Here is a 23,927-nt window from a genome sequence, read left to right as displayed (position 1 = left end):
TAAACATGCTTTCCGAACCACCTAGGGAAAATTTGGTTTATAGTGTGAGTTCGAAAAGGTGGTCTAGAAGCACAGAAAAACTTAATATGAATTTATGAAGTACAGTACTGACAGCTTTATTCAAAAAGGTATGAAAAGTACAACTGAGAAGTAGAATTAAAACTATTAGTAAGCAGAGTAAATAGCAGCAAAGAGTTTGTTTAAAAAGGAAATAAAAATACAGTTCTGACAAATGAGATTTTCACCACGATTTTCATCAATCAGTCTTGTAATCAATCAAGCCAGATGGACAGAAACCACCCTATCATTACTCAGCCTGTTACTGAAGTGAAATGTTTTCTGTCCCTTTGTAACAGCACAACACAATCAGTGACAAGGGGTGGGATGCAGCTAATTCATCAAATTCTTTTGATTAAACACAATTTCCCCTTAAAACAAGCTTCCTTTTTTTTATATGCTCTAGTCAATATTGCCAAATATTAACCTTACCATTTTGTCTCCCTCCTCTGTGCGTTAGGAAGGACATTAGTCTAGTGTCACAAAATAGCAGTCAGCTTCCAGGTCTACAAGTCTGAACACTATGATTAGCACGAAAGAAAGCTTTAACAAAATTTTAGATTCTATATTTAGTCAGATACTGTAATAAACTATATCTAATTGCAGTTTCTCACATTAAAATGATAATCAGAAAATTAAATTGCTATTAACTGTAAAGTTATATTTATAAAAAGGAACATTGTATATTTAATTCTACAGATTTTCATTTTAACTTTATAAAAAGGTTTAAGGACACAATACATAAAAATTACCATTTTCTTTTTTGTCTTAAAAATGCAGTAGCCTAATTTTAACTGGGAAATTTAACACAGACACTCCAGATCAGAAATAAAATTCCTTGAAAATCATACCCAAATTTGGCAGCGATATCATAAACTTGCTTTTCATGCTGAAGAACCTTCTCTCTGTCACCCTCAAAGAGTAATGTAGCTACACACAGTTCGTTGGGATCAAATCCTTTAAACTGTGAAAAGAAAATACCTGTATCATGTTATAGTCCACATGGCAGAATCCAGGCTTAAATAAATCTACTTTTTCCCTTTTCCTTCAACTACACATAGGTACACTGTACTCTAAGTCACTTGGGGTTAGCAAGTATTCTTGTGGAATAGGAATAGGATAGTGCCTAAAGAAAACAAGTTGCACAGAATATTTCAGGTAATTTCTAGTCTATTTTTAAGCACTCTTGACATCATTCATAGAAATTTTTGTGCACCACACTAAACAACTGAAGACGAATACAGACATTTGATATGTTATATGACAAATTACTAAGTGGAGGTGTTTTACGCAGCACAGGAACAAGGGAATTTTATGTTCCTCTTAGAAATTCTTCCATATGAAAATTATGCCTTTAATGTTACTGCTTTCACCTCAAAACCACTGGGAGGTGGCAGTGACGTGATCCCAGACAGTTTCATTCTACTGGACTTGCAGAGGGCAAGCTTCTGCACTGCTAAAGGCACTTTGAATACAGGGGCAGAAGGAAAGATAAATCCATCCGTTTGTAGCCTTGATTCTCCAAGCAGTTAGAAGGGAACGTGTGTGCCCTTATGTTCCCACTTAGTATTACTCTACAAAAACGCTAAAGAAAAGCAACCAGAAGCATGAGTCACTATGCTGGTCAAGCATTGTTGCCAGAAGCATCATCATTCATACAATTCTGGACCAGGGAAGGCATTATAAGGAAAGGAGAGAAATAAACAAGGAAGAAGAATTTAAAAAGTGGGGGAGGAGTATACCACAAGTGCAAAAGCGGTAGGGGAAGAAACTTCATCAAGTGGTTTGATGGTATCTCGGTCTGGAAGTGCATGTAGTCTCATGTTCCAAGAACAGGAATTTGGAGCTTTGGTAGGCACCAGGTCAAAGATCACTGAAGATATTCCAAGAGATTGACAGGCTTGTATATTGCTCTTTAATAGTCACTGAAAGAGTATTCATTGGCTCCAGAAAGCTTTCACCAAGTAGAAAATTTTAGGAAAGGAAGTGAGGAAGAATATAAAATAGGAGGAGGTTGCAGAAGGCCCTTCCTATTGTCCAAGTGGAAAGGGTGAAAGAAATGGGTACCTACTAAGAAATGCGTTGTATTAGGGGAGAGAGCTAAGCACCACAAACAGAAATAAAAGGGGAATGAAAAGAGGTGCATGAAAAGAGAATAACTTTATTGTCAGGGCAGAATTGAAAAAAAACACAATCAAATTAATAATGGACTTTAGCTTAGGTATGCATATAAGCGATACATAAAAACACACATTACTACATATAAAAAATACATTAATAATGTTATCTAGGTTCTAGGTGGTAAAAAAAGGCATCCAAAAGTTTGCAAATGCCAGAACTAAAGTTACCTGTGAAGCCTTAATTAAGCTCCTCATGTGCTTGCATTAGGATACACTAATTACATGATCATTACCATTTTTTCCACAGCACATTGCCTCGTTCACTGCACAAAACGAACAGTGCTCACTGAATAAGTGGCTATTCAATATTTTGTTTTATGCTAATCATTCAATGTGTGGCCTTATTTACTTCACACTGATCAAACCCTTCTCTGGATACAGGATTACTAATTTCCTTATGGACTTTTCTACGGTGCTCACTGTAGCATCTGAATGTGTCACAAACAATTTATTTTCACAACATAGCTATGATGCAAGTTATTATTCCAGTTATATAGATGGGAAACAGACAGACATTTGTGACAGATGTATACTAATGCAAGAAGTATGGGGAATAAGCAGGAAGAACTCGAAATGCTAGTAAATAAACATAACAATGACATAGTTGGCATCACAGAAACTTGGTGGGATAATATGCATGACTGGAATATTGCTATAGAAGGGTATAGCTTCAGGAAGGACAGGCAGGGAAAAAAAGGTGGTGTTATCTTATATATTAAAAATGTATACACTTGGATGGAGGTTCAGATGGAAATAGGAGACCGCCTTTGTTGAAAGTCTCTGGGCAAAATAAAAGGGATAAAAAACAAGGGTGATGTCATGGTAGGTGTCTACTACAGACCACCTAACCAGGAAGAAGAGGTGGATGAGGCTTTTTTTTTTTTTTTTTTTTTTAAAAAGCAACTAACAAAAATCATCCGAAGCACAGGACCTGGTGGTAATGGGGGACTTCAACTACCCAGACATCTGTTGGGAAAAATAACAGAAGGGTACAACAAATCCAACAAGTTCTTAGAATGTATTGGAGACAATTTTTTATTTCAAAAGGTGGAGAAAGCTACTAGGGAACAGGCTGTTCTAGATTTGATTTTGACAAATAGGGAGGAACTGGTTGAGATTTTGAAAGTGGACGGCACACACTTTTTGGGTGAAAGTGATCATGAAATGGTAGAGTTCAGGATTTTAAGGAATGGTAGGAGGGAGAACAGCAAAATAAAGACAATGGATTTCAAGCAGGCGGACTTTAGCAAACTCAGGGAGTTGGTAGGTAAGATCCCATGGGAAGCAAGTCTAAGGGGAAAAAGAATTGAAGACAGTTGGCAATTTTTCAGAGACATTATTAAGGGCACAAGAGGAAACTATCCTACTGCATAGGGAAGATCGGAAGTATGGCAAGAGACCACACTAGCTACAAAAGTGGAAACTAAGTCAAATTACAAAGGATGAATATAAGTCCCACAAGTATGTAGGGACAAAATTAGAAAGGCCAAGGCACAAAACGAGATCAAACTAGCTAGAGACATAAAGGGTAACAAGAAAACATTCTACAAATACATTAGAAGGAAGAGGAAGACCAAGGACAGGATAGGCCTGTTACTCGGGGGGGGGAGGGGAAGAGAAGAAGGAGATAACAGAAAATGTGGAAATGGCAGAGATGCTTAATGGACTTCTTTGTTTCGGTTTTCACCAAGAAGGTTGGTGGTGATTGGATGTCTAACATAGTGAATGCCAGTGAAAATGAGATAGGATCAGAGGCTAAAATAGGGAAATAAGTTAAAAATTACTTAGACAAGTTAGATGTCTTCAAGTCACCAGGGCCTGATGAAATGCATTCTAGAATACTGAAGGAGCTGATTGAGGCGATATCTGAGCCATTAGCAATTATCTCTAAAAAGTCAGAAGATGGGAGAGATTCCAGAAGACTGGCACTATATTTGCCCTTTTCCAATCTACAAAAAGGGAAATAAGGGCAATCCAGGGAATTACAGACCAGTCAGCATAACTTTTATACCTGGAAAGATAATGGAGAAAGTTATGCAATCCATGTGCAAAATCTAGAAGATAATAACGTGATAAGTAATAGTCAGCATGGATTTGTCAAGAACAAATCATGTCAAACCAACCTGATAGCTTTCTTTGACAGAGTAACAAGCCTTGTGGATGGGGAGGAAGCCGTAGACGTGGTATATCTCGACTTTAGTAAAGCTTTTGATACGGTCTCGCATGACCTTCTCATAAACTAGGGAAATGCAACCTAGATGGAGCTCCTGTAAGGTGGGTGAATAACTGGTTGGAAAACTATTCCCAGAGAGTAGTTATCAATGGTTCACTGGAATCAGTGGAGTGATTTAGATAATGGCGTACAGAGTAAACTTATAAAGTTTGCAGACCATAGCAAGCTGGGAGGGGTTGCAAGTGTTTTGGAGGATAGAATTACAATTCTAAATGATCTGGACAAAACTGGAGAAATGGTCTGAAGTAAAAAGGGTGAAATTCAATAAGGACAAATGCAAAGTATTCCACTTTGGGAGGAACAACCAGTTGCACACATACAAAGTGGGATATGACTGCCTAGGAAAGAGTACTGCGGAAAGGGATCTGGGGGTCATAGTGGACCAAATTTGGGATTTCTAAGCCAAGCAATTAAGACTGCTGATGAGAGCAAAACATTGTTAAAAAAGTGCTTGGGGGTAAGGAGGGGCACGCAGAGGGGGCTCAGCGGTGAAGACTCACTTTTTAATCTCATATCTCCCAAATACCTTGTCTGTTTCACCTCAAAGTTCTCACAAAGACTCTACTCTGCTGTAACATTACAACTGAACTTCAAGTGGCTTGAATTATAATTATGGCAAAATTTGGGGACTGAGGTGTCAAAATCTGGCTTGTAATGGAAGACTGGAGCATATAACCCCTTTCCACAGCCATCAACACCCAGTGCTCTGGTGGTGATAAGAGACCAGGCCGAGCTGAAGTGAGATAGGCAGTCCGAAGACAAAGGAGGGACAGGAACCAGTGGCACAGGAACTGGTATAATGCTCTTGGGCATCCCATCAAAAAGTTCTGTTTGGCAGCCTCAGAATATCTGGCTGGGCCAAACAGGAACTCTGAGGCGGATGGGGGCAGTTGCCTGTGTCTAAATTCCTTGCTACATTTCTTTTGCAGGTCCTGATGGGGTGGCAGAGCTGAGAAACTGGTGGAGTGCTGGAGCCTAAAATGCTTCCTCGTAGCATAGAGACCCAGGGACTTGAGGGTTCTTCTTGAATCTTTCAGGAATGGAGCTTTGTATCCGTTTGCTCTGAGAACTCCGTTGGTGGTCCTGAGGACTGAAGCCAAGGCATTTGCACATGACCATCACAGAAGCCATGTATCTGGCCACCAAGTCTGCTGAGTCCAGAGCAGCCTGCAGGGAAGCCCTAGCTATAGACCTCCCTTCTGCCATCAGAACACAGAACTTCTGCCAGGACTCCTGGGGAACAAGTCCTTGAATTTCAACATCGACTCCCAGATGTTGAAGTTGTACCTTCCCAGCAATGCCTGCTGGTTGGAGAAGCAGAGTTGCAGACCACTGGTAGAATAAACCTTTCTACCAAAAAGATCTAGTGTCTGAGTCTTCTGCCTTGGGGCACACTCCTTGCTGCCCTTGCCTGTCCAGCTCATTGACCGCTGAGACCACCAGGGACCCCGGAGGAGAGTGAGAGTACAAATACTCTCATAAGCCTGAGCAGGAACAAAAGTACTTTTTTTCATCCCTCATTCAGGTGGGAGGGAGGGAGGATGGGTTTAACAGGGCTTTAAACAGTCCCATGACGGCCTCATTGAGAGGGAGAGCCACTTTTGATAGGACCACCACAGCCAAAATATCAACCAGACTGTGGGAGGACTGACTACCTACACTTCCAGCCCGAAGTTCAAGATCACTCTTTTTAACAGCTTTATGATGCATCCGAAGAAGTGGGCTATAGTCCACAAAAGCTTATGCTCTAATAAATTTGTTAGTCTCTAAGGTGCCACAAGTACTCCTGTTTTTTTTGCGGATACAGACTAACATGGCTGCTACTCTGGAACGGTGAAAAATGTCAACTAACTATGTACAACAAACTGATGACAGTTCAAAAGAGAAATAAAGAACTGGGATGAAAGAAACAAAGGGAAAGGAAGTAAACCAAGACCACTAAGAAGAGTTTGCCAAAGCAAGAGGAGCAGTTCCAGCGACTGTCATGGGCGGTAAGAAGGAACTGAGAGGGTGGGGGTTTGGCTGGATCCCTCGTGTCAGCATGTGGCGCCGTGGGGGTGCTGGGGCAACCCAGCGGTTGCTTCTGGTGACTGCAAGCAGCGCGTGCTCACTTAATGTGGAATGGACATGTGCAAGCACTCAAAGAAGAAATATAGCCGGCATGAACCTATTATAAGGTGGGTGCACAACTGGTTGGAATTAGTAGTTATCAATGGTTCAAAAATCAAGCTGGAGGGGCATATCGTGCGGGGTGCCAAAGGGATGTGTCTTAGGTCCGGTTCTATTCACTATCTTCATAAATTATTCGGATAATGGTATAGAAAATACACTTATAAAGTTTGTGGACAATACCAAGCTGGGAGGGGTTGCAAGTGCTTTGGAGAACAGGATTAGAATTCAAAATGATCTTGACAAACTGGAGACATGGTCTGAAATAAATAGGATGAAATTCAATAAGGACAAAATGCAAAGTACTACACTTAGGAAGGAATAATCAATTGCACAAATAGAAAATGGGAAATGACTGCCAATGAAGGAGTACCGCAGAAAAGGATGGGGGTGTTATAGTAGATCACAAACTAAATACGAGTCAACAATGCAATACTGTTGCAAATAAAGCAAATATCATTCTGGGATGTATTAGCAGGAGTGTTGTGAGCAAGACATGAGAAGCACTACTCAGCATTGATAAGGCCTCAACTGGAGTAGTGTGTCTAGTTCTGGACATCACACTTCAAGAATGATGTGAACAAACTGGAGAAAGTCCAGAGGAGTGCAACAAAAATTATTAAAGGTCTAGAAAACACAACCTACAAGGAAAGATTGAAAAAAATTGGTCTGTTTATTCCAGAGAAGAGAAGACTGAGTGGGGACAAGGTAACAGTCTTCAAGTTCCTGAAAGGTTGTTATGAAGAGGGGCATGATAAATGGTTTTCCTAAACTACTGAGGTCAGGACAAGAAGTAAAGGGCTTAAATTGCAGCAAGGGAGATTTAGGTTAGACATTAGGAAAAACTTCCTAACTGTAAGAGTAGTTAAGCACTGGAAAATTGCCTAGGAGGTTGTGGAATCTCTATCACTGTTAGTTTTTAAGAATAAGTTAGACAAAAACACCTGTCAGACTTAGTTCTGCCTCAGTGCAGGGACTGGACTAGACCTACTGAGGTTCCTTCTAGTCCTACATTTCTATGATTCTATAATTAACCATTGTGACAACTTATAAAAGGGTCATGGTGGATTCCCCATCACTGACAATTTCTAAATCAAGCCTGTTTGTTTTTCTAAAAAATATGGTCTGGGAATAATTTGGGGGAAGTTCTACGGACTATGTGATAAAGTAGGTCAGACTAGATAATCACAATGGTCCCTTCTGGCCTTGGAATCCATGAATCTATGCATCTTATCCCACATTACACTGGGAGTAGTAGAAAGACCATACCTATTTCACATGGGAGTTACGAGGACTAGTTAATGTTTGTACAAATCTGAACATGTGAAGTAGTCCAAGTATTTAGTTTTTATACTTTAAAATGAGTATTATTGCACAGAAAAAGCGAATTAGTTTAATTTGTTGCAGTCTAGCATTCACAATGGTAATCTTGATAGCGAAACAAGCTATCCCCACCATTTCCTTGAGATCCTTGGATGAACCATTATGCAAAATTTCTCCAGTTACAATTGTTACATTTCAAGAGCACCTCACTTCATGAGACAATGTACTAGAAACTTTCTGAATCCTAAACTGCTAAATAGCATTAAAATAAATATTAAATACCTTTGTGATGTAGAATTTTTTCAGCCCATCCAAAAATGATGTAAAAATTGAAGCAACCTGTGGTTTAAGAGCATGCCCTTTGGGAGGGGGGAAAAAAAGGAAAGCGTAAGTTAACAAGGCAATAATAGCAGCAAGATTTTCAGAAATCTGATCTTACTTCATCACGTAACGAAGAACTCTGATAAGGGATTTATAGGTAAAGCTCTGACAAAGGACTCGGAACATTTTATTTTTTGTAACTTAAAATTTAATAATGAAGAAATCTCCGTTATGAGATTTTAGAGAAATGTTTTTCATTAATTGTTATTCAAAAGGAATATGTGGGGAATAGCGTGTAGAAATGTATCCATTACCATATCTTCATTCAGACACGTAATTCTGATTAATCTTAGTTCAGGTCATCACAAGTATACGGCACATAGAAAGTTTAAACCACACTCCATTTTTTTAATGGAATAGAAATTAATGGTTGCTAGTTTTATTTATTTTTTTAAGTTATGCCAAACCATTGAAACAGATATCCAAAAATGAAGTGTATAGAGTTTTCCCCCTTCCTGGTTATATCGCTTGTGCAGATTTCTCTACATAAAACTAGTAATTGCTTCCTTAATCACATACGCAGAATTAAAGTTACCAGAATACACAAATGGCATCTTGGAGTCTGTTAAATTAACATCTATGCCTCAGGACTGGGTTGAATTGAGATGAAAGCCTTTTACTGTGTTCTCCACTGTTTTCGGTTACTAGCAATGTCTGAACTCCCATAACTGCTTTATTTTAATAGCCTTACATCTGGCTTACATGCTGTGAGCCCAATTCATAAAAAAGTTATGCACTGTTTACATGGTATTTCCAAATACTTCCTTGTAAAATACTTCAAAGTATTTTCTCCTGAATAAAAGCATGAACTTCAGTAATTCATTAGCCTTCTTTCCTCTTCACTAAAAAGAGCAACTCTCCTTTGCATACCAAGATAAGAACAAGTTGCAAAAAGTACACCTCTATATACATTTGATGAATGACAAATATGCATGGAAAATTGACATACACAAAAAGACTACATCAGTTAAGGCAATAAAGGACAATAATTTACTCAACTACAACCTTTAAAAGAAACTGGAAGATATTTTGCATGCTTAAGAAATAGGTTCAGGGTTTATGTTTTTCCGGTGGCCATTAACTATCTCACAAACACTTAAAACAGTGGAGAGCTGTTTAAAGTACTTGAAGTTAATTAGAATAAGTGAAACAACCCTAAACTCAGGTCTAAGCCACTAAGTGGAGGACCAGTTTTCAAATAATTTCAACTATGTTAGTAAATTTTAAATCTAAACTTGCAATTTCAAATTTTAAAAATGCATCTGTTCTTTGCTCTAGAATACAGAAGATCTAAGTCCTTAAGAACTATGCATTCCCCTGCCCCACTCATTCCGGTTATTGGGACTAGTCATTACTACTCCCCAACTTCATTTACCCCTCAAAGCACTTCCTCAAAAACCTGGAGGGGACAGGCAGACCCTACTACATACCCTAAAGTTCCACACCCCCTGACTTTGTTGGACCAAAGGGTAAGTGACTTCCAGGACTAAAGTCCCTCACTGAAAGCATGCTGCCATCAGCATCCTCCGATTTAAATCAGGAGACTGATAGCCTGAGACCTCTCCTGAAGGCAACTGTCATGCTATCACTTCAGTGAGAAATCTCAGCATCTAAGTCAGCATCTAAACCATAAGTCTTCATAGGTCAATCACATTGCATTGATTCACATCCATAAACAAATAGTACCGAGTGTAATGTGCTCCCTGAAAGCTATCCCAGTAAGCAAGGGGGCTGGTTTATTCTGTAACCATTTAATTTTCTGTATTGCGTTCAGGTATAACTTCAGTCAGAATACATTACAGAAATTCCATTTTGAAAAGGTAAAAATATGGGTTAGCTACAAAAAGGACAGTAACTGAAGGCTATTTAACACCCAAGTCTAGCACACAAGTCACAAGGCATTCACTCATTTTCAGTTCCTCAACACACAATGTATACACAATTCCACAAGCAATGCATATGCTTTTACTTTAACTGGAAATAGCCTTCTAGAGAAGATTTGCATACCAATGCCCATAGATTTATATACGATTAAAACTGACTGTAGTTATGTACACATGTCCATATACACTGAATTACAACTACATCTCTACCTCGATATAATGCTGTCCTTGGGAGCCAAAAAAAATCTTACCGCGTTTATAGGTGAAACCACATTATATCAAACTTGCTTTGATCCACTGGAGTGCGCAGCCTCCTGCCCCTGAGCACTGCTTTACCGCGTTGTATCCGAATTCGTGTTATATTGGGTCGTGTTATATCGGGGTAGAGGTGTGTATTCCTTAGCGCATAGCTTACTAGGAAAGCGCTGTTGACAGCTCAGTGGGCCAAGCAACAGTAATGATGATCTTTTCCTTAATCTTAAACTAATGCTGCCTATCATCATTTCATTACACCCCAAATTTAAACTTACATTAATAGTATGGGGGTATTTTTTTCAGCAGAACCAATCCTATACTGACACTTTAATGTTTCTTGTCTGTGGAGTATAAGTTAGCATATGTAGCTTCTGGGCACCACATTTCAAGGAAAGACGTAGACAAACTGGAGAGAGTCCAGAGAAGAGCAACAAAAATGATTAAAGGTCTAGAAAACATGACCTATGAGGGAAGATTGAAAAAAATTGGGTTAGTTTAGTCTGGAAAAGAGAAGACAGAGGGGACATGAGAACAGTTTTCAAGTACATAAAAGGTTGTTACAAGGAGGAGGAGGAATTGTTGTTCTTAACCTCTGAGGATAGAACAAGCAGCAATGGTCTTAAATTGCAGCAATGGAGGTGTAGGCTGGCCATTAGGAAAAATTGTCAGGGTGGTTAAGCGCCGGAATAAGTTGCCTAGGGAGGTTGTGGACTCTCCATCATCGGAGATTTTTCAGAGCAGGTTAGACAAACACCCGTCAGGGATGGTCTACTCTAGATTATACTTAGTCCTGCCATGAGTGTAGAGGACTGGACTAGATGACCTCTCGAGGTCCCTTCCAGTCTTATGATTCTAAGATATATTCAAAAGGGGATTCCCAATCAGTTTTGAAGATTTTTAAAAAAATCAAAATGTGTTAAAATAAAGACAAGTTTTACCTTAAGATTCACACACACAACTCCCATTACCCAATGCATACCACAGGGAAGAACTGGACCCCAAATCATTTGAATATATAATCCAAATAGCATGTTTTACATATCAGAAACCCACAAAATACCATTGAGAAGTGTCCCTTTAATACTGAGGGCATGTCTACACTTACCGTGAATCGACGCTGAGGCGATCGATCCACCGTTGGGGTCGATTTAGCGGATCTAGTGAAGACCCGCTAAAGCAACAGCAGATCGTTCTCCCGTCGACTCCGGTACTCCACCGGAACGAGAAGCATACGATAAGTCAACGGGAGAAACTCGTAGATACCCCAAAAAGTTGACCTAAGCTACGTCGACTCCAGCTACGTGAATAACGTAGTTGGAGTTGCATAACTTAGGTCAACTTTACCCTGTAGTGTAGACCTGCCCTGAGTGCATTACACAATCAGGATTGAGATACAGTGGCAGAAGTTCATGGAGGATGCTGCTTCTCTGCGCTATATCCATCTCTAGACAATATTATCAATCTCACTTTCATACACATTGCCCCTTCACTTCCAAAAAGTATTGTCACCATAAAATAAAAGCACATGTTGATATACCGCATAGAATATGCGCCTTGTTCACTTCATTAGTCAATAAGATTTATGGACTGTTAGTGTTACAAGCACTGTACTCTAAAGTTGTCCACTAGCTACAGTAGCTATATGAAATTTTGAAGGAATTATTTTCAACACACACACTAATGCATTTCTACAAGGACTCCCAAAAGAAGTCATCAACAAGATTTGAACCTAGGACTTTTAGCACCAAAGCATAGACTTCTACTGCTTAAGACAAAGGATGAACTCCATTATTTGGAAGCAATAGTAGGCTACTCTTCCTACTTCTAACAGTCACATTTCCAAAAAGGCAAAAAGATTCAAACTAGAAATAAGACACAGACAAGCAGTCTGGATTTTAAGCCTGGATATCTCACTTAAGACAAGGCACTCTAGAAATAGAATATAAATACTAATTTTGGACACAATATTTGTGAACTTACCAAACTGAAATTGTGCATTGTCCACAAGGCGAATTGATGCAGGAGCACACCTCTAAAAAAAGAAAAAATATCAATTTGTAAATAAAATTGTGCTGAAGTGGTTTAAACTGAGTCATATTTTCATATAAAAAAACTCAGCATATATAAAAGGCGTTAGTACCCTATTTCTATTTCCTTTATCTTCAGCATACATTCACTGGAAGGATAGATATTCACTTAATGTGTAGATTTGACAAATTCAAAAATCTCAGTTTTAAAGTACATCAACTCTTTGGCATCAGGCCAAAATCTGGCTCTAGGCTTAATTGTGTTTATAATCAAACAGGCATACATTAACATAGCCCAAAGAAATCCAGCATTATTTTAAGATAATGTCCTGTGCTCTAAATAAAGACCTCTGCAGAGATAATTCCAAATGGAACTAATCTGCACTGGCAGGGACGTGTATAGGGCTGAGCTTTTCTGGTCTTAAAAAAAAAAAAAATGGTTATACTCCTGATGCTTGATCTTTGCTATGGAATGTTTTTCAATAGCTGTGGCTATAGAGGGCATGTGAAGATACACTGTATACTAATTTAAAAGGGACAAATTCAGAGTGAATAGTTTCTTATGCTTCTTCTCCTGTTCACAGCGTTTTGTGAATCCTTAGAGTATCAACTCAAGCTAGCATCTGGCCCAACATGTTTATTACACATTTTAAGGAAAAAACATATTTACCTGTATAGTAACTGTTGTTCTTCAAGAGGTGATGCAGACCTATATTCCACATAGGTGTGCGTGCACCCAGCGCACTGAAGCCAGAGAACTTTGTCTAGCAGTACTCATAGGGGCAGCGCTCATTCCCTGTGGCCCTAACCCCTCCCCTAGCTATATAAGGGCAACACTGCCCTGATCCCCTCACTTTCTTTGCATTAAACGTCAAGAGCTACAGACTGAGGCAGAGGGGATGGAGGGTGGGTTGTGGAATACATATCTGCATTGCATCTTTAAGAGCAATAGTTAGACTACAGCCCTGTATTCCATGTAGGTGACTCAAGCTGTACTCGCAGGAGGTGGAATTCAGAGTCTATTTAAACAAGGACTGCAGGATTGCCTTCCCAAAGTTTGTAAAAAGCGACAGAGTCCTGTGGCACCTTATAGACTAACAGACATACTGGAGCGTAAGCTTTCGTGGGTGAATACCCATTTCATCAGATGCATGTAGTGGAAATTTCCAGAGGCAGGTATAAATATGCAGGCAAGAATCGGTCTAGAGATAACAAGGTTAGTTCAATCAGGGAGGATGAGGCCCTCTTCTGCAGTTGAGGTGTGAACACCAAGGGAGGAGAAACTGCTCTTGTAGTTGACTAGCCATTCACAGTCTTTGTTTAATCCTGAGCTGATGGTGTCAAATTTGCAAATGAACTGAAGCTCAGCAGTTTCTCTTTGAAGTCTGGTCCTGACTACCCCTCTGATACTTCCCAAAGTTTGCATCTGATCTGGATGCAGTAGTAATGGCATAGTGGTTTGTAAATGAATGTACATAGGACCAAGTGGCAGCCTACAAATGTCCAATATAGGAACATCTTTTATAAATGCAATCAACACTGCCAGGGCCCTTGCAGAATGAGCTCACACCCACTTATTAGGTGCAGTCTGAGCTACTTTGTACGCTGTCATGATACTAGAAGTTATCCACCTATAGATTGTCTGAAGAGACTACTTGCCCTTTCATTTGTTCTGCATATGAAACAAATAGATGAGATGAAGAACAGGAAGATTGAACCCTATCTAGGTAAAAAGCCAAACATCGCCTGACATCCAACACATGAAGATGCTACTCATCTGGGGTTGAATGTGGCTTAAGAAAGAACACCAATAGATACATAACTTGGTTCAAATGAAACTGAGAAACCACTTTAGATAAAATCTTAGGGTGTGACTGCAGGGTTACTTTGTCTTTGGAAAAGTGTGTGCAAGGAGGCTTTGCCATCAAAGCCTGCAACTTACACACACTCCATGCATGTTATTGCCACAAGAGGAGCAATTTTCTGATACAGAAGGGAGAAAAATTGCCAGAGCATCAAATGGATGTCCCATAAGAACTGCTAAGACAACATTAAGGTCCCACAAGGGAACCAGTTCTTCCCCCACTGGTAAAGAAGAGTGACTCCTTTCAAGAGCCTCACTACCATGGAGCTCAGAAACACGGATGGACGGACGGATGGATGGAACACCAAAATTACTGCCAGGTGCACTCTCAACTGAGTGCAAGACCAAAAGACAGTAGGTGTAACAAATAATCCACGACGCCCTGGATACAAGCAAACACTGGTTGAATTCTTTGGGCTAAAGACCACATTGAGAACCACTTCCATTTGATTAAATAGGCTGCTCTGGTGGAGGACTTTCTACTATTAAGATAGATTTGCTGGACCACCTCCAAACACTGTTCCTCCTCCTCCTCCAACCATGCAGCATTCACTCTGAGATGCAGGGGAGCTGAGCACTGGATGCAAAATATGACCATGATGCAGAGTCAGGAGCTCAGGGTGAAGAGGAAGAGATATGAGAGAACAAATTAACAATGCAAGAAGGTCAAAGGACCAACACTGTCTTGGCCACATTGGAGCAAAGAGAATGAGTGTGGCACAATCCCATTTCAGCTTGAGAATGACCTGTCAGATGATTGCAATTGGAGCAAAGGCATACAAGAGTGCTGATTCCCAGCTCAGGTGAGAAGCATTGTCAGGGAGCCCAGATTGAGACACCTTTGAGAGCAAAACAGACAGCACTTCTTTTGTCTCTCGTGGCAAACAGGTCTATCATTAGTATGCTCCACACCACAAAGATAGACCAAATGATGCTGGGCTTCAGAGACCATTCATGATTTGGGGAGAAATTTCTGCTGAGGTGATCCGCCAAGTGATTCTGGATCCCAGGTAAGAGATTGGCCACAGGGTAACGCCTTCCCCAATGCAAGCCTTCCAAGCTCTGATTGCCTCTTGACACAGAATATTGGAGCATGCGCCCCATCTGTTCCCATAATACTTCAGTGGTATTTTCATTAAAGGATGAGCACTGCTGAGTCCCTGATAAGATACTGAAAGGCCTTACTGGCAATGTAGATGGCACGGAGCTCCAGGATACGGATATGCAAAGAAGCTTCCAGTTCCAACCACAGGTCTTGAACTTTTGAGCTAAGGTGTGCTCTGTAACCTATTAATGAGGCATTGGTGACAATAGTCCTGGTTGGTGGGTACTAAGCAAAGGGAACACCCTGTCACACACTGCCCTGAAACTATCCACCACCATAAATAGTCCAGGACTGGCAGAGGAAGGAGGACCAGTCTGTCCAAGGAATAACGATTCTGAGGATAGGCCAACTTCAGCCACTTTTCAAAAGGACAAAGGCACAATCTGGCAAATTAGAGTATCTATGTGCATGCAGCCATATGGCCTATCAACCTCAGGCATACTCAGGCTGTGGTTGAGGGCTGAGACTGTAGTTCCAAACATAGGTGGCAAACTGCATGGAATTGGTCGGTCAGCAGAAACACACTCAAACTTGTACAGTCTACAGGGCCCCAATTAACTCAGTTCTTTGAATTGGGATCAGTGCTGACTTTCCACTGTTTAGGATAAGACGTAGGCAGTCAAGTAAGCATAGTGTGAACTGAACATGAGAGAAGACTGCTTCTTTGGACTTCCCCCTCAGTAACCAATCATCCAGATACGAGAAGATATGAATTCCCCTCTTCCTGAGGTACACGGTCACTACAATTATGCATATGTTAAAAACTCAGGGAGAAGAAGTCAGACTAAGAGGGAGCATGGTGTATTGATAGTGCCAATCCACCACAACAAACTGGAGAAAACGCCTGTGGCTTGGGAGAACTGCAATGTAGCAATAAGCGTCCTGAAGGTCCAGAGCAGCAAACCAGTCAGAAAACCTCTGACACATCTGGTACTGGCCATTGTTGGAAGGCTGAATACTGGACTAGATGGACCATTGGTCTGACCCAGTATGGCCATTCTTATGTGATTTCATGAGGGGAGGACAGTTCATAGGGTTTCCATCTGGAATCTCATGAATCTGGTGCATTTGTTGAAGTTGTGGACATTGTCTCATTCCGCCCTTGGGTTTGGGAACCAGGAAATACTAGGAGTAGAATCCCTGTCCCCAATGCTGCAGGAAAACTTCCTCTACAGCCCCCAGAGCCAATAGAGACTGAACCTGCTAGAGGAGCAGTGTCTAGTGAAAAGGGTCCCTGAAGAGGGACAGGGTAGGGGTGTGGGAGAGGAAGGATGGAGAAAACTGTATGACCTAACCCAATCTGACGGTGCTTAGGATCCAACTGTCCATGGTAATTGAGTCCCAAACACTGTAAAAATGAGCAAACCTGTAGGGGGGACAGGGATGGAGAGGTCACCATCGGATCACTACCCTGGACACACAGGTCAAGATGGGTACTTGCTGCACGCTGAGGGAGGATGAGCTGGCTGGCTACAATCTGGAACTAGAGATCCTTAGTCTCTGGGATCTATACCCCTTTCTGGGGATGTGCCGCTGCCTTACAAGAGACTGCTTGAAGAAAGGCTGCGAGCGGTATTGCTATTGTTGCTGCTGACTGCTAAAGCGGTGTCTCTAAAGCCAGAGTATAAACTCCCAAGGAACACAAAGTAGCTTGGGAATTATTTAAAAAAAATAATAATAATCATCATCCACGGTTTCATTTGTCTTTTCCAAAAATAATACCCGACCATAAGGTAAGTCCTCAATAGTCTGCTGCACATCGAGTAATGCCTGAATTCTGCAGCAATGGAGGTCCTCAGTCACCACTGATGCCATAATTCTGGCCAAAGCAACCACCACAGCCAGAGCTGACTGTAATGAATCAGTGACTTGTCCTCTGTTATTTACCACCACCACCCAACTTTTGGGTCATCTGCAAACCTTTTCAGTGATTATTTTGTTTTCTTCCGGGTCATAGATAAAAATGTTAAATAGCATAGGGTCAAGGACTGATCCCTGTGGGACCCCATTGGAATCACTTGCTGGATGATGATTCCCCATTTACAATCCTATTGTGAGACCTATCACTTAGCCAGCTTTTAATCCATTTAATGTGTGCCAGGTTAACTTTATATCATTCTAGTTTTTCAATCAAAATATCATGTGGTACCAAGCCAAATGTCTTACAGAGGTCTAAGTATAGTAGGACAACATTATTCCTTTTATCAACCAAACTTATGATCATCAAAAAATAGTAACACATGAGTATGACAAGATCTATTTTCCATAAACCCATGCTGATTGGCCCTTATTACCCTTCTTTAATTCTTTATAAAACGGGTCTCCTATCAGCCGTTCCATTATCTTTCCTGGGATCAATGTCAGGCTGACAAGCTTAGAATTACCCGGGTCATCCTGGCCCAACATTAGCTTTCTTCAAGTAAACTGGAACTTCTCCAGTTCTCCAAGACTTATTGAAAAAAATCAACATTTACAGTCCAGCAAGCTGCTCAGCAGCTCTTTTAAAACTCCCGGATGCAAGTTATCTGGATCTGCTGATTTAAAAATAGCCAATATTACTACCTTCTGTTTAACATCCTCCAGAGAAACTAGTGGAATGCAAGAAGTGTTATCACCACCATATGATGAGACTCATCTGTTTTTTCTCCAAATGCAGCACAAAAATATTCATTGAACTTCCCTGCCTTTTCTGCATTATCATTGATAATGCTACAAAATTTCCATCTAGTAATGGACCAATACCATTGTCAGTCTCTTTTTTATTCCTAATATATTAAAAATATATTGTCTCTCTCTCTGCTGGCCACAGATTTCTCATTTCCCTTTGCTTCCCTTATCCATTTTCTACAATTCCTAGCTTCTGATTCATTACTATTGACTTCCCCTTTCTTCCATCTGTGTGTGTGGTGCTTCAGTAGGGCCAATTTCACAAAGCTGAAAACAAATGAGCCAAGTCAGCTGGAAAGAAGCAATTATATCTACATCTACCTGGTCTCCACTTTATTCTGCTTGCACATTATAAATGTGATCAACTCATGATCATTACTTGTACCTAAGCTACCATTAATTTTTAATTCTGTGATCAGTTCTTCTTTATGTTAAGACAAGTCTACCTGTGATGGCAGCAACACTGAGTTAGGAAACTCATCTCTAACGTTTAGAAATTTCAAACATGTTTCAGTACTGGAAGCATGCGACCTCCAGCATGTCACTCAAATTTAAGCAGTACCCAGCATGATCATGCTGGGCTTTTTTTCTACACATTATAGATAGGTGCATAAGAAGGTGGCCATCCTGTTCCCTATTGTGACTGGATGGTCAGTAGCAGACATCAACTTATACCACACCTTATGATCTATGTATTAGGACATTGATCCATAAGCATTCAAGATCATTTTCTTCCAAGTTATCAGTGACTTTAAAACCAGTAATGCCATTTTTGATAGAGTGCCAGGATACCATAGATCCACACTATAATACTTTTCAATCCACTATTATCCATCCATGCTACTTTTCTCATTGCAGTTTTATTCTGACATTAAATTGTGCATAAAACAAGATATAATTGACAGTTCAACACAAGAGAAGAGAAAGTATATCACACAAAAAAATTAAAATGGCTATTTCAGAGCTTCAACAAAAAGTCTGTCATATACATCTTATGCTATATTTACTGTGCAGCAGCAAGCTAGCTTTAGTGCAGGTTACAGTGAAGGTGATATCAACTCATTTACTATTTTTAAATACTACTATAATACTTTTTTCTTATATAGTGCTCTTTCTTAGTAATGTATATTTAGAATCCACCCCATGAGAATTATCCATTATTAAGGGGTTTTTTTGGAGGGTGCTTTTTTTTTTTTTTTTTTTTGCTGCTCCGATAAACATCCTAAGATTGTGTGTTCAAGACCTTTGTGAAAACTAGCCTGGGAATGTGCATGCTGAACACACTACCTTGAAAACGCTCCAGGCCAATACTACCCAGGCTACAGAACTTTCCAAGGAAAACTGGAACAGTCCCAAGGTAGCTATGGAGGATAAAGACCACTTCAACCTGTAGCAGCCCAAATATTGCTAGCTAGTGTCCCCTACCTCCCAAATGCCCTGCCCCCGACTTTCTTATAGTCACATCTCTAGCAGATTGGATCTATTGCTTTCTTGTTACTAAGTGAACTAAGGAGAGTTCACGTATCTTCCAAAACAGTGCATGAGCATATCACCATGCTGGTGCATATGAACAGCAAGTGCCACAAATGTGTACAACTCTCCTAGTCTGCATAGGAACAACACGAAAATAAGTTTTACAAACTTTGCTAAAATATGATTTGTAAACAAATTGCATTGGCCTGCTAAACCCAGGGTTGTGTGTTCAATCCTTGAGGGGGTCATTTAGGAAACTGGGGTAAAAATCTGTCTGGGGATTGGTCCTGCTTTGAGCAGGGGGTTAGACTAGATCTCCTGAGGTCCCCTCCAACCCTGATATTCTATGATAATGTTAAAATTGATACTATCCCTTTAAGCCCACTTACCAAGTGCAAAAGTATCCAGAGGCAAACCAGAGCATTACTGTGCCACCTAGTGTTAGAATACGGATACTATATGTATGAATGAAACAAGTGTAATAGAATTCAAAAACAAAAATTTCTCCTTACCTGCTTTGCTATTTCTCTTAAACAGGCCACTCCTCGTTCAAAGTTAGGAAATACTACAGAGCCATACTTCTGGTATTCAGGGATTGGTCGAATTTTTATGGTAACTTCTGTAACCACTCCAAGGGTTCCTTTAAAAAGGAAAATGAACATGAACATAATTTCTATGTCACAAAAATCTCTCCTGCTTTCTGACTTAACATGTATGTTTGAGTATTTTCATACTCTCCCATAAGTGAGATGCCTTAAGAAAATTAACTCAGATTTGTTAAATGTATTTTAAAGCCTAGAGTAGTATTTTTATTGCGCATCATTTCACTAGAAGCTTAATTTTTCTTTCTACATAAGCCTCCAATTAGAAGTTGACAGTTAAGGCAACGTTCTTCAAACTGTGGATCAGATTTTTTTCAGAAAATGATCAAATAAGCTCAGGATGTCTAAAAACTAATAGTTTAAATACAGTATTCTGCAAAAGCTCAGCTGGTTTACTGCATTTACACCAGGCTTTGCCACTGTTTTTGACAGGCTCTAAATAGAACTGTCAAGTAAGGAAAACAGGCTGCCATATCCAGATGTACAAAACAATGAGGTTTAAAAATGAATATTTTCCCCATTCTACTCAGTGATTTGTAGTGGGGGCAATCAGGGTTTTTATTATTATTATTATTTACTACTACTACAAGATTGGGATTAGGAAAGATAGGCTAAGATGGTTTGAAAATCCTTTAGCATTAGGACTCTAAACAAACAATTTAGGACAGAAAAGATTTCTTCAGGTAACAAGTTAACCAGTTCAAATTACTGAAGCTAACCCGAAGATCATACAAGAGATACTAGAGGTCTAGTAGACTAGTGATGACATAACTTTTCAAGTCTTTAAGCTGGTTTTGGGGAAGCCATCACAGAGTCTGACTAACTGTTAATGGGGGGCTATTCAATGTTAGAATGCCATGATAAAATGGCAATATGTTGTGCTAAAACCAACTCAAACTAGTGTTTGAGGACACTGAAACCATACTTACAACAAATTGAAAACGTTTAAAAACATGAAAATGTATGTGCATCCAATGCACTTAAGTCAGAAACTTTTGTCAGCATACGTGCCCCAGCCATCTTTGTTCCTGGAGCCAAGACCATAAAAGGGTTGTGACCATCGCCCCTCTTTCCATTTTTTCACACCATCTAATACCTCAAATAGTAGGGGGAAGGTATCTGCACACAATACATCACAAAGAACAAAAGTTACTGTACAGGTAAGTAACAGTTTTTCCTCCTTTGAGTGATTGTGCACATATACATTCCGCTGTGACTCACCAACAATTTCCTTACAGGTGATGGGACTTTTGATTATTTGAAAAGTGACTGAAGTCAAAAGCACTGCTGTACTGACTCGCTGAAGTTGGCACTGTCCCAGGAAGCTTGAGTGAAAGCAGAGTGTCTGGAAAAGGTATGTACTGGCAACTACGTTGTTAGTTTGCAAATGTCCACTATTGGTATGTTACTGATGAAATGTAATAGGACCCAGTGGGCTGTTATTCTCAGAGGAGGAGAAAATTTAGCTAGATTATAGCAGAGCTTAATATACTCAAATACAGGAAAGGAGGGGGAGGGGGGTTGGCTTACAGTGCCTGGAGCTCCAGTACCCTTCTTGCATAAGTAATTGCTAGCAGAAATGCAGTTTTCATTATTCTTCTCGTCAGATATGGACCTTGCCATGCCAATTTGCTGCAGCCTCATCAGCGACGGGCAGAGCCCTCAGACAACCATCAAATCTGGTCAGAGGGCAGTCATTAGTGATGTGAGAATTGTCTTTGGCCACAGCTGCATTTGGGATCCTCTCATTGGCCCCAAGGGTTGGAAGGCTGTCTGCACATTGACCCTGGTCTCTTCAAAATCCATGAATGGGGCAAATCAAAACTGGGTACATGCATGGTTGGGTCAATTATAAGAGACTGGTTTCTAATGTCAGCTGCAGATCATTCTTCACACCACATCAATCCCTCAGAAATCTGGGTAGGGCAAGTGGGCCCACAACAGGTGCCTTGACGACAAGCATGCTTTTGGGTAGTTGAAGAGGTCGTGTATAGTGGTAGGCTTGGGTTTGCTCTGATCTTCTCAACAATTCTGGCTGTAGCAACCAGAGGGATGTGTGGAGGAGTGATGTGGCTTAACACAGAGAGCAATGTGTGTAATTGCGCCAGTTATGATGTACATGATTGAGTGCAGTTATGTGTCAACCACTTTTACATGAGACAAATGGAGTCAGACCAGAGCACAGTATTCTGCTGCAGAGTAAGAGAGGGCTAAACCAGATTGGCGATTTTGAGCATTTGCTCCCTATAAAGTGGTGGCCAATTTGCCTAGAAGGTTGTTACACAACTTCACCTTAGCCATAGTTTTCCTCGGGTAGATAAGATATGTGAGAGATCTATCTAGGGTACTCCATGTAATCAGCAAATCACATTCAGAGTGCTTTCTAGAGCTGAATCCTGAGTTGCCTGAAGACTGGCAATGCCAAACAGTAAGTTGATGGTGCCAGTGTGGACTGCACTGAAGATATAGGAAGAACTGATCACGTTTTGGTGGCAGGTGGTGCAGACAATGCCGATGTAGCTGAAGCAGCTACAATTAGAATCAGACAACGTAGAGTCCAGCAAAGAGAGACAAGTCCTTTGCTGCATGAAAGGCTTGTGGCATTGATGGCACTGAAAATGGAGGTAAGTGTACAGCCATTGGAGATGGAACCAGATCCAATAATGCTAGGGTTGAAGAGCTCTCCATTAAAGCAGTAGGCACCAGTCTCGACAACTCTGGTGGACGTGGAGTCTGAGTGGTGGTGCTTATGACCAGACCTCACAGCATTAGATGACTTTTTAAGTGCCTTTTTGTGGGATGAGGAGCACTTTCTATCAATCTCAAACAGTTCTGAACACTGCAAGGAGGCCACAGGACAGCAAGATTTCTCATCCAACATTGGCTTTGGAGCCTTGGCAGCTAGACATGCACTTCTCATGGAGACTTCCGGTCATGGTCAGGCTCTGAGGAGGGAGATGTTGCCACTTCGAGAAGATAAAATTTAAGACAAAACTTCTTCTATTTCTTTGTCCTAGTGGGGAACAATCTACAGCTAGAACATATGTCCCTCACCTAAACAAATTACCAACTTTTGTGTCTATTGGTGACAGGGATAACAGCCCAGCACATGTCAAATTGTTTAAAACCAGGGAATTTCTGCATGACAAAAAAACAAAAAAAAAAAACAAAACAAACAAACAAACAAACAAACAAACTACTAAAACAGCTCTTTAACTAAACTAGAATTGCAGTAAAGTGAACTATAACTATATACAAAGGAGAAGGTCTCTTTTCTGAGCTAACTGAAGCTCAGAGGCAACAGGGAGCTCCATCTCTTGCTACAAGTGGTAAGAGAGGGAGGCCGTGGCCACTTCCATTTTATGCCTTCTGCTCCACATATGACGATGGCAGAGGCCATGCACCGTCCAATGGTACTGATGTCAAAAGTCTCTGACTTGAATACACTGGCCGCACACACTTTTATAGTGTGAAATATATATGTGCACAGTTATTTGAAGAGGCGGCTTTTATCCTGCAGTTTCAACAAATTTAGTAACGAATTAAATTGCAAACTCTTCAGGACAGCAACTATGTCTCTCTCTATATTTGCACAGTGCCTAGCACAGTAGAGATATAATTCTGATTGGGGCCTTTTGGAGCAACTGCATGACAAATGAACAAACTGGAAAAATGTATAGCATGCAGTGGCAAGTCTATGGTGTAGTA

At 40.4% G+C, this 23,927-nt stretch overlaps 1 protein-coding gene across 4 annotated transcripts in view; it reads right to left on the bottom strand.

The window, feature by feature from the left end:
- The window catches only part of AGPS (alkylglycerone phosphate synthase), a 142,246-nt gene that overhangs the window by 51,731 nt on the left and 66,588 nt on the right, over positions 1–23,927 (bottom strand). For all 4 annotated transcript variants that reach the window (XR_004647629.1, XM_034785324.1, XM_034785326.1 and 1 more), the window contains exons 11-14: positions 20,130–20,257; positions 12,462–12,513; positions 8,245–8,321; positions 909–1,021 (exon numbers count right to left, since the gene is read on the bottom strand). Coding sequence is in view for 3 of the 4 variants with exons in the window: in XM_034785324.1 (XP_034641215.1) it covers positions 909–1,021; positions 8,245–8,321; positions 12,462–12,513; positions 20,130–20,257 (370 nt within the window). In the remaining variant the exon portion in view is untranslated. The remainder of the gene's footprint in view (positions 1–908; positions 1,022–8,244; positions 8,322–12,461; positions 12,514–20,129; positions 20,258–23,927) is intronic.

This window comes from Trachemys scripta, chromosome 11 (assembly GCF_013100865.1).
Source record: "Trachemys scripta elegans isolate TJP31775 chromosome 11, CAS_Tse_1.0, whole genome shotgun sequence".
In the NCBI taxonomy this organism is placed as follows: Eukaryota; Metazoa; Chordata; order Testudines; family Emydidae; genus Trachemys; species Trachemys scripta.
The sequence above is the reverse complement of the archived record's forward strand: the minus strand, read 5'-3'. Positions and strand labels throughout refer to the sequence as shown.